The sequence below is a fragment of the Canis lupus genome, chromosome 2, assembly GCF_011100685.1.
Source record: "Canis lupus familiaris isolate Mischka breed German Shepherd chromosome 2, alternate assembly UU_Cfam_GSD_1.0, whole genome shotgun sequence".
Taxonomy (NCBI): Eukaryota; Metazoa; Chordata; class Mammalia; order Carnivora; family Canidae; genus Canis; species Canis lupus.
In genome coordinates, this window is record NC_049223.1 from 73,861,534 (window position 1) to 73,879,392 (window position 17,859).

General features: G+C 45.8%; 1 protein-coding gene across 1 annotated transcript in view; it reads left to right on the forward strand.

The window, feature by feature from the left end:
• The first annotated feature begins 645 nt into the window (after positions 1 to 645).
• Positions 646 to 17,859, forward strand: part of RHCE (Rh blood group CcEe antigens) — a 36,378-nt gene continuing 19,164 nt past the window's right edge. The window contains exons 1-3 of the mRNA NM_001048036.2: positions 646 to 853; positions 9,627 to 9,813; positions 13,798 to 13,948. Of these exons, the coding sequence (NP_001041501.1) occupies positions 706 to 853; positions 9,627 to 9,813; positions 13,798 to 13,948 (486 nt within the window). The 5' untranslated portion in view covers positions 646 to 705. The remainder of the gene's footprint in view (positions 854 to 9,626; positions 9,814 to 13,797; positions 13,949 to 17,859) is intronic.

Below are 17,859 nucleotides of genomic sequence, written 5' to 3' on the forward strand. Positions count from 1 at the left end.
GGTTTTTACTAGAGCTGAACCCAGGCCTCCTTTCTTTTCCCCCACCTACCCTTAAAAGATTTAGAAACAAGTAGATTTAAATACAGATTCAAATATAAATAATTTCAACCGTGTGACTCTGAGGAGTTAGGTCCCCATGGGCTCTGTCTGTATCTTCCTTGGGGCTTAGTGTTGTTCTTTGCTTTCATTCCTTCATTCCTTCATTCCTTCATTCTCATTCAATGCATCCTTATTACGAGCTCACTGGATAAGGTTTTATAGAGAAATTTTGCCACTCCAAAGCCCTTGCTGAGCCTCGTTTGTAAAATGGGAGTATCGATCCATTGTCTACCTTACAGGGAATGGTGAGGGTAAACTGAAGTAATGAGCAAAGGCGGGGTATTATATTCGGGTGCCCAGTGAATGGATGCCCTCTTTTAAGCTGCACACAGTGCCTGTTATAGTAGCAATGCAGCAACTACTTGTTGAATGAACAAATATGTGAGTGATTGAATGAATTAGTGTGGGAAAAATGCATTTCTTCCCCCTCCCTGACACAGTCCCTTTGCTCCTGTGTTAACTCCATAGACAGGCCAGCAGAGCCAGCCTTGAAGCCTGAGATAAGGCTTTTGGCGGGTGTCTTCCCTATCACTCCCTTGAGGAGGGGTGGAGGCAGAGGGGTGATGCCTGAGGCTGGTGGAAGTGCCACACGGAGACCGACACAGGATGGGCTCTAAGTACCCGCCGTCTGTGCGGGGCTGCCTCCCCCTGTGGACAATAGCACTAGAGTTGGCCTTCTTGGTCATCTTCTTCTTTTTCACCTCCTATGACACTTCTTCACAGGATCCGAAGGAGCTCATGGGGATCTATCGAGGTGAGTGTCCAGAGGGGAAGTGGTCACAGAGGCAAATAGGAGGAACCAGGGAAGAGGAGATCTATGGTCCTCCAGGGGCCAACATGTTCCTTTCCATAAAGTGTCTGAATAAATGGGTTCCCACATCTCCTTCCATAGGTTGTGAGGAGACCCAGCCAACAACATAGGCTCCCCTTTAGGACTGGCATGGATATCTCCTCTTTCATGAAGCCTTCCTTGATTTGTCAGGGCAGTGAGGGGCCTCCTATTCGGTATTTCTAGAATTTCCTTTGCCAAATGGTCTTCATAAGTCTCTGCTTCTCTGTCTCCTCCTCCCCATTCTCCTTAACAGCAAGGAATTTCACATTGTTTGGCTTTTTTTGTTTCCTTTTTTTGGTCTCTCTTGCTCATTTTCTGTACCACCCTTCTTTGAGTAGCTTTAGTCTGTTGCCCCTCCCCCGCCCCCAGCCGCCTTCTCACTTATTGGCTGGGAAGTCTACATTCTGTCTGCAAATCCAGAGCCATAAGGTATATGGCTGGAGAGGAATAGAAGATGGTTGTTATTTTACATGCAGCTAAAAATATTCACAGACTGTGATGAGCACAATTGTAAACAAGACGGACGTCCACAGTGGTGCGGCTTTTGCTTTTTTTTTTTTTTTTTTTTTTTAACTGGGATGAGTTTCAAGCATCTCAGTGAGCCAATATCTTATCTGTGATAATGGATAGGCCTCCTTGAACATCCTCCCTGATTCAAAGCTGAAGCTCCAGTCTGGTTGAGTGCCGGCTTCTTCCCGAGTGATGTTAATTGACTAGCTGGCTGAGAGCAAAAAAAAAAAAAAAAAAAAAAAAAAAAAAGACATCTCTGGGCCCTCCGTGGCAGTAAGCAGGACAGAGATGAGTTGGGGACTTCAGCACTTCAGGGTCTGACCCAGAGAGGGGCCCTTAGCGCTTGGTGAGCAAGGCCAAACACAATTTAAGTTCATTTCAGTTTACTTTAATTCTTTTCAGTCTAATACAACGTAATTCAATGTATGCATTCACCCATGCATGAATTCATTCAACCCTGTATTACTTCCAGTGTGGGATCGAGACACATGCTAATTCGAGCTAATATTTATTGAGCTCTTACTATGTGCAGGCACTATTTAAATACTTTACATTGAACCCTCACAATAATTCCACGAGGTAGGAACGATTATGATCTCTGTTTTTCATGTAAGGAAATTAGGCACATGGACGTTGAATAATTTGCACAAGGTCATTCAGCTAATTTAAATGCACTCGGCCTGGTTTTCTTCTCCATGCACTTAACCACTATGCTTCACTGCCCCATTTTACAGTGAGGTTGAGTCACTTATAACCAGTGGGTGTAGGAGCCAGTATTTCAACTCTGTAGGTTGGCGCCAGGGTCCACATTCTTCATCCCTATGCTGTGCTGCTAGCACAGAAATAAAGTGTCCTCAGACACTCACTTAACTTGGAAGTACAGAGGAGGGCCTACAACCCAGGCAGGGGAGTTGATGGTGTCAGGGCAGGCTTCTGGAAGGGAGTGACTGACCAACCAGGTCTCCGAGGCTCGGTAGGACTTAACCATGTGGAAACGGGTCATCATCCAGAGTGGGAGGACAGCAAGAGCTGGTGTGTGCACTCATTGCAGTGGACCAGGTTAGCGCTTAACATTGCAACATGAGAGTGCAAAGAAGGCAGTAGGGCATGGTGGACCCACTGGGTTGAGTAAGGAGTCTGACCTTCATGCTGATGACCTAATAGGAAGCAAGGATGTGCCGAATTTGGGTTCAGGTTATGGAGAAAGCCATTCCATGGCTAGTGTAGGGGTAGGGAAGGGGCCATGACTTGAGGTGGAAGACTGGTGTGCAGGCTTGTGTGTAGTGTAGACCAGAGGGCTTCAAGCGCTTCTGATCATGCACACCATTTTTCAAGCATGCACCATATTTACATGTTATAATCAGGTACTGCTGCATTAATATATTTTATACATTATAATAATACATACACACAAATTAGAAAATTTGAAAGAGGTCAATATTTTCAAATTAGTGATCATGATGGTGCCAATCAATCTCAAGGCAAGGTCCATTGTTCCCATTACTAAGAGTGCATGTCAATCCATTCCTAGAGTCTTCTTGATAACTTCAAATACTCCTGGTTGACTTCTTGTCAGATATAATTCAACTGACTTTTTTTAATCTTGAATGTGACAGATGAAGAATTTGCACAAGAAATATCACTCTTCCTTTTTTTTTTCATATGCTTGGCTGCCATTATGGTTTTGCCTTCATTCTGTGGTTTTAGGCAGGAGTTGTTCCAGCTATTAGTTCATTTTGTGAAGATTAGTTGAGCTAAAACTAGGTAATCTAATCTGTCAATTCACTTAATCTAATCCAGTCCATGGGAACTCAACGTTATTCAAACCAGCCAATTCCAAAAAGACATTTTTGAGGCAATCAGCGTCAATCCTGTATGATATACAGGGATTGTTGTTAGTTTTGTTAAGTCTGAGAATAGTTTTGTTAAGTCTTTTTTTTTAAGCCTCTAGCTGCTAGAGAGGATTGAAATGAAGCAATGTCTGGGGCTTGCATTATGCAGAAAAAAAAAAGGAAAGAAATGAAAAGGATAATAAAAAACAGATCAGCCCCGTGTGCCAGTCATCAAAGCTGGGAATGGGGGTATGACATTCACCATGCAACTCTCTCTGCTTCTGTATATGCTTAACGTTTTTCCATAATAAAGAATTAAATTTAAAACAAAAAGCAAAACAAAACCCTCCCATTCATTGCAATGTGATGAGTACGGAGAAACACGTCACCCTCTTCCCACTGGCCCAGTATTCCCTCAGGACACCTTCCAAAGCTGGGAGACTAGAAGCCATCTGACATCCTGAGCAAGCAGAGGAGGCTCCTGGGTCAACATGGATATTAAATACTTGCAGAGCTGCAAACTTTACCAAGGGCCTTTGGAGGTGGATCGCCTAGATTCTTGGTTCTCAAAGTCTGGTCCCCAGACTATTCATCTCAGCCACTAACAGCTCAGGAACGTGTTAGAAATGCAGATTCCCAGGCACCAGTCTACACCTATGTTAGAAATGTTCAGGGTGGGGCCGAGCAAACTGTGTTTTACCAAACCCTCTAAGTGGCTCTTACATATATGAGAGTTTGAGAAGTGTTGGAGCCAGAGTGATTCAAACCCTGCCTCTGCCCCTTCTTAGCTTCAAGACCTTGGGCAAGTTATTCAATCTCTCTCTGCCTCCATTCAACCTGGGTCACATGACACTAGTACTTATTCAATTTGCTGTTGAAAGGTTTGAAAGAATGAACACAAGACTGATTAAGAGTATTCACTTTCATTATTAATAAACTTTAATTTCTTATATTTTCATAAAAACAAAACTAGAAGGGCTAATATCTTCTTCCAGCAGCCCCTCTAGATTGTCTGGAGCATCTTCTGAGGTGTGTGTTTTCTATGCTGATGACCACTGGTCCACATGGCCAGAAGCCAAATGGGCAGGGACAGTGAAGGAGAAGCAAAGAGTCAAAATATTCAGGAAGGAGCTGGATCAAATGAGCTGTACCTGGTGAAAGTGGAGGAGGGGTTAAGGATGGCTTTGGAGACGTGCTTTGGTATATGGAAGTACCAATTCCTGAGACGAGAAGCACAAGGGAAGGAACAGGTTGGGGGGCAGTGTTGGTAAATGAACAATGATATATTCATTCTGGGCTTGGGCTGAGGTGCCTATGAGATATTTAGGAGAAGCAGAGTGTATCAACTATCTATTACTGCATAACAAGCCACCCCCAAACTTCATGACCAAAAATAGGAACCATTTAATTTGTTCGTGATCATGATTAAGTGGTTCGGCAAAAGATTTGTTGCAGTAAAGGGGGGTAAGTTAGCCCCAGCAAGTGGGTGTTTTCAAACCTCTGCTTGTAACATGTTAGCTAATGTCACATTGGCCCAAGCAAATCACAAGGCCCAGCCCAGGCGGGAGGGGTCTATACTAGAAGGCATGATTCATGGGGAGCCATTACTCCCCAATCTGTACACAGAACCTGCTCTAGGATTTCCAAATTGGGAAACTATCCTGTGGGTACTACCCAGCTCCCCTCCCCCTACTCCCCAAAGGGAGGGGAGCTACCAAAGACAAGAGGGGTTTTTCCACTGACCTGTACATACAAACCCTCAAACCCTACAATGCTCCACATCTTAGTCTTGGCTGCTTCCTTTGATTGGAAAATCTCTTTTTCTATTCCTAGGATGCTGTAGGGGTAAAGGTAGGGTGGGAGTAGACAAGAGGGGCTTTTCCACTGACCTGTACATACAAACCCTCAAACCCTACAATGCTCCACATCTTAGTCTTGGCTGCCTCCTTTGATTGGAAAATCTCTTTTTCTATTTCTAAGATGCTGTAGGGGTGAAGGTAGAGTGGGGGTAGAGGCTATTGGGGAGCAGAAGTCAGCATGGGGCTCTATGGGTGGTCCCAGTGTGGGACTACAGAGATCTTCCTGGTCAGCAGTGGGGAGAACAGTGTGGAAGTCGAGCCCAAAGCCTAAGGGACAGAAGCTGGTTCTGGCTTCAGAGCTGTTGCTGCTGAAGGGTTTATGGGCCAGAGGAAAGAACAAAGGTGGATGGGAACACAGAACTAGAATCACAGGGGCAGCTAGGCCAGAGGAGGTCTTGCCCAAAGTCATACAACCAATAAGTGGTAGGAAAAAGACAATGGTGTCTAACACTGTGTATCCAATGCTAGGCTAAGTGATTTGCATGAGTCAGTGAAAATGTTCATGGTGGTCTCCTGAGCAGGTGCCATTGTTTCATACTCATTTTACAGATTAGGAAGCTGGGACACAGAGGTAGAGCCCTGCTTTGAAGCCTGACAACCTGACTCAAAGTCCATAGTCTTTCCCATTATACCATGTGTGCTATGTGGAGAGGCACAGTGCATTGTGGTTAAACAATGCATGATTGGGATTCAGATCACTCACCATTTGCTAGCTGTGTGACCTGAGCTAGTTACAGCGCCTCTCTGTGCCTCCCTTTCCTATCTGTAGAAGGTGGATAATAAATAGTACCTACTACTGAGGTTGTTGTAGGTTAAAGCCATAGGGCACTTAGAATGGTGCCTGGTGTGTGGGGGGAACACACATGTGCCTGCTGTTACGGTGCTGGTCATTATCATCTCCTCTCACACCACTGGACTCTCAGGTTAGACTCTTCCTGCAAGTCATGGGGCTTTCATGAAATTCTCCTGAAGGCCTATCTTAGACTGTAGAATTCCTCTCTGGGGCCCAGTCCCTGGGGCCCCTGGAGCACATCCACTCCTTATCACCCCTGAACACCTTTGAGTCCATTAGCCTATCTGCCGAGCAACTGATGTGGGGTGCAGTGCAGAATCTGAGAGGTGGAGGCTAGCGCCATGAGGGGTGCCCTGAGCTGGGACCTGACCCTGATATGGGGGTCCTGGGAGAGAGACCTAGGAAGAGTTGGAGGGGAGCCTAGAGCTCTGGGGGGTGGGGGGGTGGGCAGGAGAGGAAGTAGGATGATGCAGAGAGTGAAGAGAGGCCTGAAATCTAATGTTATTGACTCACCCATTTGGGGCAAATGGGTTCTGTCAACAGCTCCCAGAAACTGCCGCCCTAAAAAAAAAAAAAGAAAAAAAAAAAAAAGAAACTGCCACCCTGACTTCACCCCACTGGGTGGAGTACAACTTCTCTTTGGGGCCCATGTGGGGCCTTGAGGAGGAAGGGCCTGAGCTCCTACACCTGGCAGCAGTGGTGGGGATGGCATCTGTGCCTGATAAAGCTCCCACCCAAGATCCTCTGACTCTCTAATCTTTAGGGTCCCACGTCTGCCCTATCCTGGTTACCCTCCTCTCCCCACTCTCTCTCCTCTCCGCAGAATATGTCAGAGCTGTAAGAGCCTTAGAGAATAGCAAGTACAACTCCTACGTATTTACAGAGAGAAAAATTGAGGCCCAAAGAGCAGGGGACCAGCTTGGGGTCCCTTAGAGCAAGAAACAGCCAAGCCTGGTGAGAGAGCACTGTATCTGGAGTTCAGAGCTTGGCTCTGCTGTTAGCACATGCTGTGTGGCCTTGAGGAAGTCACAGGCTCTCTCTGGTCTTCTGTAAAATGAGAGGAAAGTGCAAGAGTCTCCCTATTCACGGGATCTTCAGTAAGTCTGGACCCTACGCGTACGGCGTTGCTGCTAGATGACAGATGTGTTTGGTTTAAGTAGGATTTACTAGAAGATTGAACCAGAATATCGATAGTTGGGTGTACAGTCTCCGGTTGGCCACAGGCCTTACCACTCCCAAATATGCATTGTTCCTTTCAAACACATAGTTCCGTGCTTGGCTCCTGAAGGAATCTATACAAAAATGTGCCCTGTCTCCCCCACACCTAGGAGGATGTAAGTAGGAGACAGAAACATTGCCTCAGCCTCCTTCTCCCCCGTGGCAGTGAAGAAGGGACAAGAAGTTGAATCCATGCCATTTGTCACCCACTCCCCTAGTTCCCAGACCCCTTGGAAGTCCTCGGGGGTCTTCAACATCCTGGTGGGATTAGATTATTTGGGGAACGTTAATATTCCCCCCAAGTCTCACATGTAAGACCCCATGCATTTCTCCATGAAGGTGAATTTAAATGGGACTTGAAGGGGCTTTCTAAGACTTTGGAGAGTTCTGGAAGCCAGTGCTCCCTTGTCATCAGAGCCAGGGCCGGAGGCCAGCGGAGACCAGGGGGATTCTTATTACTGTGATGGCGAAAATGGTGATGATAGGAGGGGAATAGCCACTATTTAGGAGCATCCTCCCTGCGCCAGACGCTGTGCCACGACTCAACAAATCATCACTTCCTTCAGTTCCCCCGGCCCCTTCTGAGGCGGGCACAGTTGTCCTTATTTAGCTGATGAGGAAGGTAAGCAACGAACAAGACCACACAGCTATGGGATTGAGGTGTATAAAGTGCCATTTTGGGGGCACCTGGGTGGCTCAGTGGTTGAGTGTCTGTCTTCGGCTCAGGTCATGATTCCAGGGTCCTGGGATCGAGTCTTGCATTGGACTCCCCGCAGGGAGCCTGTTCTCCCTCTGCCCTTGTTTCTGCCTCTCTCTATGTGTCTCTCATGAATAAATAAATAAAATCTTTAAAAAAGTAACATTTTTGTAGGTCAAAAATTGTCAAATGTTGGCAATTTTAATATGGTTTAACTTAATGGGGAAGAACAGAGCTGGGAGCAAACGGAACTGTCTAAGCTTGAAGTCTGGGCTGTTTTGTGTGTGTGTGTGTATGTGTGTGTGTTGTTTGTTTTTGTTTACTGTCTGCATGCTGGTTGTAGAAAATTTGAACACCGAGAAAAAAGTAAAATCCTCCCAAACCCAGAGATAATAGCCATGGGGGGACAAAGTCTTTCAAGTTATCTCCCCAGACATTTATCCGTGTGAAATAGTTGGTGTTTGTTGATAAAAACAGTGTCTATTCTGAGCAATTGTTTTATTCTATCATTGGACTCTGGCTCCCCCGGCCCCCCCGAAGAGCATGATTATTTTTTCCATTTAACAGATGAGAAGACTAAGAGCAGATAGCATGGTAGTTGAAGGTGCAGGCTTCAGAACAGACCATCTAGACCTGTGGCAAGTTATTTACCACCCCCCACCCCCCCCACCCCACCCCCGTGACTTAGTTTGCACATCTGTGAAATGGTGATACTAGCACCTTGAAGGGGGGTTGTGAAAAGGAAGTGGGCTGGTCTGTGTGATGTGATTAAAACCTTGTCTCAGGGACACCTGGCAGGGTCAGTCAGGAGAGCACCCTTGATCTCAGGGGGGTGAGGTCAAGCCACACGTTGGGCATAGAGATTACTTTAAAAAATAAATAAATAAAACAGTGTTGCCACATGGGAAACACTTAAGACGTGTAGCCTGTTACTAAAGCTCAGAGACATGAAATAACCAGATGAAGCCAAACAGCTGGAAAGTGCCAGATTCCTGATTTGAACCCAAGTTTGTCAAGCTGCTACTCATTTTTTAAACTTGGAATTAGATAGAAATGCTCACCCTCCTCCTTTGGTTGGACCTCTCCCTGCCGTTAGGCAAGTCTCTCGCACTTGCCTGCCCCAGCAGCCCCTGAGCAGGGTCCGAGGCTGGAAAAGGCAAGGCTCACTTAGATGGCCTGGGTGCTTCCTGCTGGTCTACTGGGTCCCTCCCAGCAAGTGACAGAGGGAGAGAGCTGCTTTCTGCAAAGTTAATCTGGTTCTTAACCAACAGAACCCCTGGGCCTCCTTCTGACCCTCTTTTTTTGGGCCAAATCATTGGCTTCTGTGCTCTTACTTTCTCATGCACATGATCGGGGAGGTCGAATTTGCTCCTCAGTGGCAGCAGGAATTAACCTTTGCTGAATGTCAGCTGTGTGCCAAGCACTGGTCCAGATGCTTTACACATATTCATATTATTAAGTTTAATAATAACAGTAATTGCCACATTTACTGAGCTCTCCCTATGGCTCAGGCCCTGCCTTTGTGCTTCACCAGTATTAGCTCATCCTATCCTTGCCACAACCCTTCCTGGTATGTTTTGTCCCATTATTCAGATGACAAGACTGAGGCTCAAAGAGGCCAAGTAACTTGCCAGAGTGCTCATAGTGATCCCTTCCAGCTGCCATCCATAAATTCATACAGAATATATGTAAATTCTAATTCTGTAGGTTCTGTAAATTCTAATTTCACACAACTTTCCATCTTGTCTGCTTCTCTTTCTCCTTCTCCATATCTGCCCCTGGGCAGTCCTCCAGGATGTGACCATCATGGCTGCCCTTGGCTTTGGCTTCCTCAACTCATCTTTGCGGAGATATGGCTGGAGCAGCGTGGCCTTCAACCTCTTTTTGCTGGCCCTGGGGGTGCAGTGGGCAGTCTTGGTGGATGGCTTCCTGGAATGGTCCTTCTATAAGAAGGTGATCATCAAACTGTCCAGGTAACCAGACGGCGGGTGGATTTATTTTTGGGGGGTCCTTGAGGGTATGTGGCCCAAGAAGGCTGGTTCTAGAAGAGCTGGGATTGTCTCCTTGAAGCCATGTGATATTGAGGATAAGCGCTTACAAATTATTCACTGTTTCTCTAAAATTCAAATTGCATTGGGAATCCTATATTTTATCTGACAACCCTGAACCTGGATCTACAGCCCTCCCCAAGTTCTTTCTTCATTATTGAGCATGATTTTATCAAGTTACACAAGCAATATGGGTTTAAAGAAAACTAATAGAGATTACAGAAAAGAAATAGAAATGTCACAGTCTCTTGAAAACAAAGAAGTTCTCTTAGTCCTCAAATGTCAGCGAACAAAAAATAGCCATGCCTTTAAATTAACTTTGATCCATATAAATGCATTCATATGAAATTCTAAAAACTAGCAAAATTACCCATATTGCTAGAAGTCAGAATAATGTTTACAAGAGGAAAGTGATGGCTATTGATGAGGAGGGAGCACAAAAGAACCTTATGAGGCACAGTAAATGTTCTCAGTGTTATCCTGGGTGATGGTTACACAAGGGGAGATGTATATATCATGGAGTACCTGGCTGGCTCAGTTGGTAGAGCAAGAGATCTGTTGGGCATGGAGCCTAGTTAAAAAAAAAAAGAAGAAGAAGATAAAGGCATTAGCACTTGACAGGAGAAAACTCGATAAAATTTACCCTGTATGTTATTTTTTGCTTTTGCCCAACTCTAAATCTCTGTCCCGTCCAGATGATGGTAAATCCCATCTTAGGACTCTTGGGAAACCGGTCACCTCTCCAGGCCACTCCATCCTCCCCTCTGAACCCCTGCTAAATCTCTGGGCACTGCTATTGACCATCTCCCCACATGGCACCGGGCAGTGCACAAACATTATTTTGCTTAACCCTTCCAGTAGGGGTCTAACTGGTGTACACCAAGGACATCGAGGCTCAGAGAGTATAAGGTATTTGCCGAGGGTCACACAGCTAAGTGGTGGAAATGGCTTTAGCTGTTTACTATCTGCAACCCTTCCCACACCCTCCAGGGTGGTTATGACAAGAACCATAGCTCAGTCAGTTCCCTATTGTCCCTGAAAAAAAACCTTCACATTTTTTCTTCTAACAAGTTTTATTTATTTATTTATTTATTTATTTATTTATTTATTTATTTATTCATGAGAGACAGAGAGAGGCAGAGACATAGGCAGAGGGAGAAGCAGGCTCCATGCAGGGAGCCCGATGTGGAACTCGATCCCAGGACCCCAGGATCATGCCCTGAGCTGAAGGCAGACACTCAACCACTGAGCCTCTCTTCTAACAAGTTTCAGAGCTAATCCCCATGGGGATTCAATACCCATCCCGCCACCCCCACCCACCCCCAAGAAACACCTGGGAAGAGGCAAAGTGCACTCTCTGGAGGAGTTCTGACAGTGGTGGCCCTGACCAGACATTCCTGCTGCCTTGGCTCAAGGTCACACAAACCTCAGGCTCCTGCATCCTTAGTGCCGGGCACCTCTGGGCTGCTCCTTCTAAGGTCCCACACCCACGGGGGTCAACTTGTTCTTGACTCAATCCAGGAAGACACGATGAGGCCAATTGCAGGCTGAGTGAACTCCCCTGCCCCACCTCTGACAGCCTGGATCCTCCCAGCTGTGACCCCCGCTGGGACTGGCTTCACGGATTTGAACAATGAGCTCCTTCCTGACCTTTCCAAGGGCCTGGCTGGTTCAGGGGGCGGTGCCCAGGCCTGCCTCCCAGAGGGATGGGCCCTCCCCTTCTCCCTTGGCCTCACCCACAGTGTGCAGCCTAACTTGGCATCGAATTGCCTTGAGTCACTGATGACCAGTCCCTTCGGGGGCCTGTCCTACTCAGCTTTGCTCTGTTTTCCTTGTGTAATAAAGACTTAGTAAATGGTTATTGGAACCAAAATGAAAATAAAAGGTACTCTAAAAGTTGTGATATTTTTAATGCCATATTTTGAGAGGTCCAGGAGGGCTCTCCTGGAGGATAGTAGCAATTACCAACTCTATAACTGTGCTTGACACATAATAACTCACTTTACCCTTATGACAGCTTCATAGTCCTTGACTCTACCTTGCAGATGAGGATACTGAGGCACAGAGGGTTCAGTAACTTGCTCAAGGTCACACAGCCAGGTAGGGGCTGAGCCAGGATTCCACCCCAGGCTGGCTGGACTGGAGTCTACACCCCTGAACACTGCACTTCACTGTCTCAATACCTCCCTGGCACCAACTGGTCCCTGGGTCTGAAATCCTACCACTGGGCATGTATCCTTTTGAATTAGGGCCTTGCCAATTAAGTGAATACTCACCAAAAAGACAGAACACGGCCAGGCATGGTGAAACATTCAGTAATTTCTGTGTTTTTTTTTTTTTTTTTTAAGATTTATTTATTTATGATAGACGTAGAGAGAGAGGCAGAAGGAGGCAGAAGCAGGCTTCATGCCGGGAGCCTGACGTGGGACTTGATCCTGGGACTCCAGGATCACGCCCTGGGCCAAAGGCAGGCACCAAACCGCTGAGCCACCCAGGGATCCCTGTAATTTCTGTTCTAAATAATTCCTGATCCCTGTGAGACTCCTTGGGTAGGCCCTTGGCCCTCTTCAGATCTCCCGTCTGAAGCCCTTGAGCCCTAAGTAAGATACTACATTGGCCGCAAATGCTGTGGAGGCTGTGTCCAGACTTCAGAGCACAGGCTTTAGATCCAGGCCACCTGGGTTTGAACCTCACATTTGTCATTCACTAACTTATTGGCCAAAAGAGTCACCTCTTCTAGTTTCAGTGTCCTTTTCTGTAATGTAGGGGTACTGAACGGTACCCTAGCACCATTCATAGAGGGCCACTTGGAAGATTAAAATTTAAATGAGGTGATGAAGTTGTGAGCCTCCTATACATAATGCTTAATAAATTATCACTATTTTGTAGTGGTGGTGGTGGTGGTCATAGCATCAGGGAGGGGAGGTGGTCTCAGAGCAAGGTGCCCAGAGAGGGTGGATTGGTTTAACTACCATGGATTATTCTGTTCATTGCCACCTCCCCCAGGAAGCCCTCCCTGATGAATCCAGCCCTCATTGCTCTCTCCCTCCCTCTGGTGCACCCCTCTAGCAATGTAATATCATGGATAGTCTTAGCAGACAGACTTACGATGTCAGCCCTGCCTCCCCAACTGGATCATAAGTGCCTTGAAAACAAATTGTTTTCTCCTCCTGAATCCCCACACCGAGCTAGCTCATTTGTCAAGGGAAGGAAGGATTCAGTAGTAGTGCTAATCATTTGGGCTTCTACTCCTGAGTTAGTTCTTTGTGCCAATCATGGTGCTAGACACACATGCACGAATATTCCTACTAATCCCCACAGCACTACCACGAGATAAATATTATCATCATTCTTATTTTACAGATGAAGAAACAGTCTCAGTGAGATTAAATAGCTGCTCAAGTGGAAACACTGGGACTGGAAGCAGGCTTGTCCTATTTCTAAGCCATCTCTTTGCACAGCCAAGCTGCTGGTGACGGGCGGCTGAATGGCAGGCAGGCCAGCAGGTGAAGAGCGCCCTCTATTGAGCATCTTCGCAAAATGTAGGCGGAAGGGAAGCCAAGGGCAGATCCGTGATCAGACCCTAGAAGGGGACCCTAAGTGAAAAGTCAGCCTCTGTAACTATGGCAGTCCTATGAGAAATTCAGAGTGGCCTCAGTACAGATGAGCATGTGCAGATCAATTTCTCACCCTGAAGCCACCCTGATGGGGGAAGGAGCCCGTGGAGAGCCCAGATGGGCAGCATCGGTTTCCACAAGGATGCAATCTTGTCTCCTTGATCTTCCACCGTGTCCCTGGTTTCTCAGACAATGCCAGGCTTGTTGAATGAGTGAATGGGTGAATAATGAATGAGAAGATCCTTTTCAGTTATTCCTGTCTCTTTCTCTCTCTCTCTCTCTTTCTCCCCAGTATTAAGCTGGCTACCATGAGTGCGATGTCTGTGCTCATCTCAGTGGGTGCCGTTTTGGGGAAGGCCAACCTGTTGCAGTTGACTGTGATGGCACTGGTGGAGGTGACAGCCTTTGTCACCGTGAGGATGGTTGACAGGAAGTACCTCGGGGTGAGTCACAGTGCTGTGAGGAGGGGACTTTGGAGAGGAGAGGTGTGGAGGTGGAGGTGGCGGATACTGCCTCCATTTGGTAGGGTTTCTGGGATTTAGAAGAATGAAGATGGGCCCAAATGGGGTTCCAAAATTGTGATCTATGCTACATGTTTAAACACAGCAACCTAATGGCTTTAATTGGAGGTGGTGCGGTCGCTGGTGAGGGCAAGGTCTAAGGTTTGACAGGCGATGTGGGTGGCAGAAACATAGGAAATAACCTAAGAAAGTTATTAGAAGAAAAAGGGTCAAGGAACAGAGGGAGGGAGTTGGATAGACAAAGATGATGTCCTGGAGGAGTGATGGAGAGAAAGATGGTAGGGCAGGTGCGGAAATCCTCAGAGACCACAAGGCAGGTGGATGGATAATCAGCAAGGAGTGTAGAGTCTGCAGGCCTGTCTTTCAAGGAAGATGGAGATATTTGGGGTGGGAAAAGGAACAATGGTCTAGAAGCTTTGCTTGGAAGTTATTATTTATTAATATTTGGTTCTCTTCATCTGTCTATATGACTTTATTTTAACCCCTACTTCAGCGTGCACTTCCTATAAACAAGGGCATTCTTTTACATAACCATTTGTTCAGTTAACAAACTTTGGAAAGTAATATTAACATAATAAATATATATTGGTAAATTATTATATGTTATTAAATATATGTATTTCTTTTTGGTCCAGGATCATGTTTTGCATTCCGTTCTCATGTCTCCTTAAACTTTTTCAATCTGGAACAGTTCCTTAGTTTTTCTTTATATTTTATGACCTAGACATGTTTTGAGGTTACAAGCGAGTTATTTCATAGAATGTGGGTTTGTCTACTGTTTCCTCATGATTAGTTGAAGGGTATGCACTTCTGGCAGGAATTACACAGAAGAAGTGATGTTGTATCCTTCTCAGTGCATCATATCAAGAGCCACATGCTCTGGGTCAATTTGTCCCATTACTGAGGATGTTAACTTTGGTCACCTGTTAAGTTGTTGTCTTCCAGGCTTGTCTACTTTAAAGTTGCTATTTTCCCCTTTATAATTAATAAGCATCTTATGGGGGAGATAATATTCTGTAAAATCTTGTTTCTATAAAGCTTTCATCCATTGGTTTTAGTGTCTATGGATTTTTTTTTTTTTTTTGGCCTGAATCAGTTAGTATTATGATGATTGCCAATATTGGTTTCTTTCTTTTTTTTTCCCCTTGGAGATTTTATTTTAGGGGCGCCTGGGTGGCTCAGTCAGTTAAGCATCTGACTTTGGTTCAATCATGATCTCAGGGCACTGGGATTGAGCCCTGCATTGCACTCCCTGCTCAGCAGGGAGTCTGCTTCTCCCTCCTCGTCTGCCCCCTCCCCCTGCTCGTGCTCTCTGTATGTGTCTCTCTCTCTCAAATAAATAAATTAAACTTTTTTTAAAAAAAGACTTTATTTTTAATTAGTCTCTATGCCTAACATGGGGCTCAAACCTCTAAGCCGAGATCAACTCTCACATCCTCTATGGACTGAGCCAATCATGTGCCCTCAATATTGGCTTTCTAATTCCATCTTCCCTTCCACAACCATTAGTTAGTATTCTGCTGTAAGAATAAGAACTTTCTCTTCTCTTCCATCCAACCATCCATCCATCCATTCATTAAATCGTTTATTTATATATATATATATCGCTAAGGGCTCACCAAGTCACCTAGGCATACTTTCATTTTCTTTTTTTTTTTTTAAAGATTTTATTTATTTATTCAGGAAAGACAGAGAGAGGCAGAGACACAGGCAGAGGGAGAAGCAGGCTTCCTGCAGGGAGCTGGATGTGGGACTTGATCCAGGGACTCCAGGATCGCGCCCTGGGCTAAAGGCAGACACTCAACTGCTGAGCCACCCAGGTGTCCCAAGACTTTCATTTTCTGCTTTTTCTCTCTGTTTACCATAAGGATTAATTGCAACTCCTGGGTTTCAAGAAAGAAAGCTGCCCTGAAGCTTTTTTAGGCAGAAAGAAGAGAATTTAATAGAAGCATCACCAAGGGCAGGGGTAGCAGCCAGAGTCAGGACTGGAATTGGATATGAGAACTTTAAGATCCCAGGTAGTTCATGCTCTCCATCTTTTGGTTCTGTTCCTCTTCGTTGTACATCAGCATTCTCTTCAGTGGAGAACATGGTCTTACCCCTTCTGCTTCCAAGCTTCTAAGTCCCAGATCCTGTAGGAAACAAGGCTCCTCTCTCATCAGCTGGTCCCAGGTCTCTGGTCCAGTGAGAAAGAACCTGATTGGCTCCTGGGACCATGTGTCTGCCATGTGCAGGCAGTGTGCGGGGGGCGGGTCCTACTGGGAGCATGTGACTAGTCCAGACTGCAGGTAGATTCCCAGGGATGGAATGCTTCGTTGGGCAGCAAGGGTGGCAAATGTTTTCTCTTCTTTCCTCCTCCTCCCCCTCCTTCTCCTCCTCCTCCTCCTCCTCCTCCTTCTTTTCCTTCTTCTCTTCTCCTTCTTCTTCTCCTTCTTCTTTTTAAAATACTTTAAATAAGGATACATTCACACATTGCAGTCATGTGAACAGGAAGGTCCATGCATGTATCCTTCCCATTCTCTCATTCCATTCACAAATATTTATTCCTTGCCTATTATGAAACAGGCATCTTTTAGGCAGTGGTTAATATGCAGTGGTCGTGGACCTTCCATTTCAGAGGGAAAGATGACCAATAAGCAATCATGTAGGCAAATGATACAGCCTGCTAGTAAGTGTCGATTACTATAGAGAAAAAATATGAAGAGTTGAGAGGGGGATAAAATGTTAGATAAGGGGGCCATGGAAGGCTTCCCCTGAATAAATAATTTTGAGTAGAGACATGAAGGCAGCAAGAGCACAAGGCACGTAGGTGTCTAAGCGTCGTGGTAGGTCAAAGGCAGGGCGGTGGGAGTGGTCTCCCTCTTCCAGGAGTATTTTATCACCCACAGTTTAGAATTGTTGGCACATGGTGATAATAAAAAGCAGACAGACTTTGAATCACTTTTATTATTGTTTTAAATTCCCTCCAGACAATGCACCCCCTTACTGCCTGCGCCCAGGGTAGACCACTCCCTCTGCCTCGTGTTCCAGGCCATGGGAAAGCCAGAGTGAAGTGGGCTGATGGGGGAGCATGCCCGTGAGTTTGAGGAAGAGTGAGAAGCATGTTCCAGGAGTGGAGCAGGAAGTGAAGTCAGAGAGGTTAAGGGGGAGTGGGTCACACAGGGTTCTCCAGGTCATAGCAAGAATGTAGACTTTGAGTTGAATGAGAAAGGAACCATTGGAAGATTCTGAGCAGAGATGGCCATGAACTGCCTTAGATGTTCATAGGGTCATTCTGGCTGCTGTGTGGAGGGGAGTCAATAGAGGGACAAGAGTGTAAATGGGGAGACCATTTAGAAGGTTACTGCAATAATTTGGGGTAGTGGCGATGGTGGGGCTTAAATCAAGGTGGGGTCAGTGAAGCTTGGTGGTAAAAATTCAGCCAATTCTGGATATTTTTTGAAGGCAGAGTTGGCAGGACTTACCAGTAAGTAGTCCACTAAGTTATTAAGGATTACTAACTTTAATATTCATAAAGCAAAAATTAGCATGTGTCTAGAATTTACCAAAGACTTTAGTATTATAAAAAGTCTGGCTGCTTCATGCTGCAAAGTTTATGTCACTCATCACTCCATAAATTCTGCTGAAAAGTAGGAAGCGGTGAGGATGCATGTCCTTGTGACTTTTTGCCTCACCTAAGTAGATCTCAGCCAAAAAGCATGTAGGAGCTACTGATAAGGCCAACCAGCAACTTCCCTGGAATAAATACATGGCTGGTCCTCGGTCTCCTCTGAAAGGGGAACTTCTGGGCTGGGTAAGCTCCAAACACCAGTCTCATGACTCCAAGTCACACC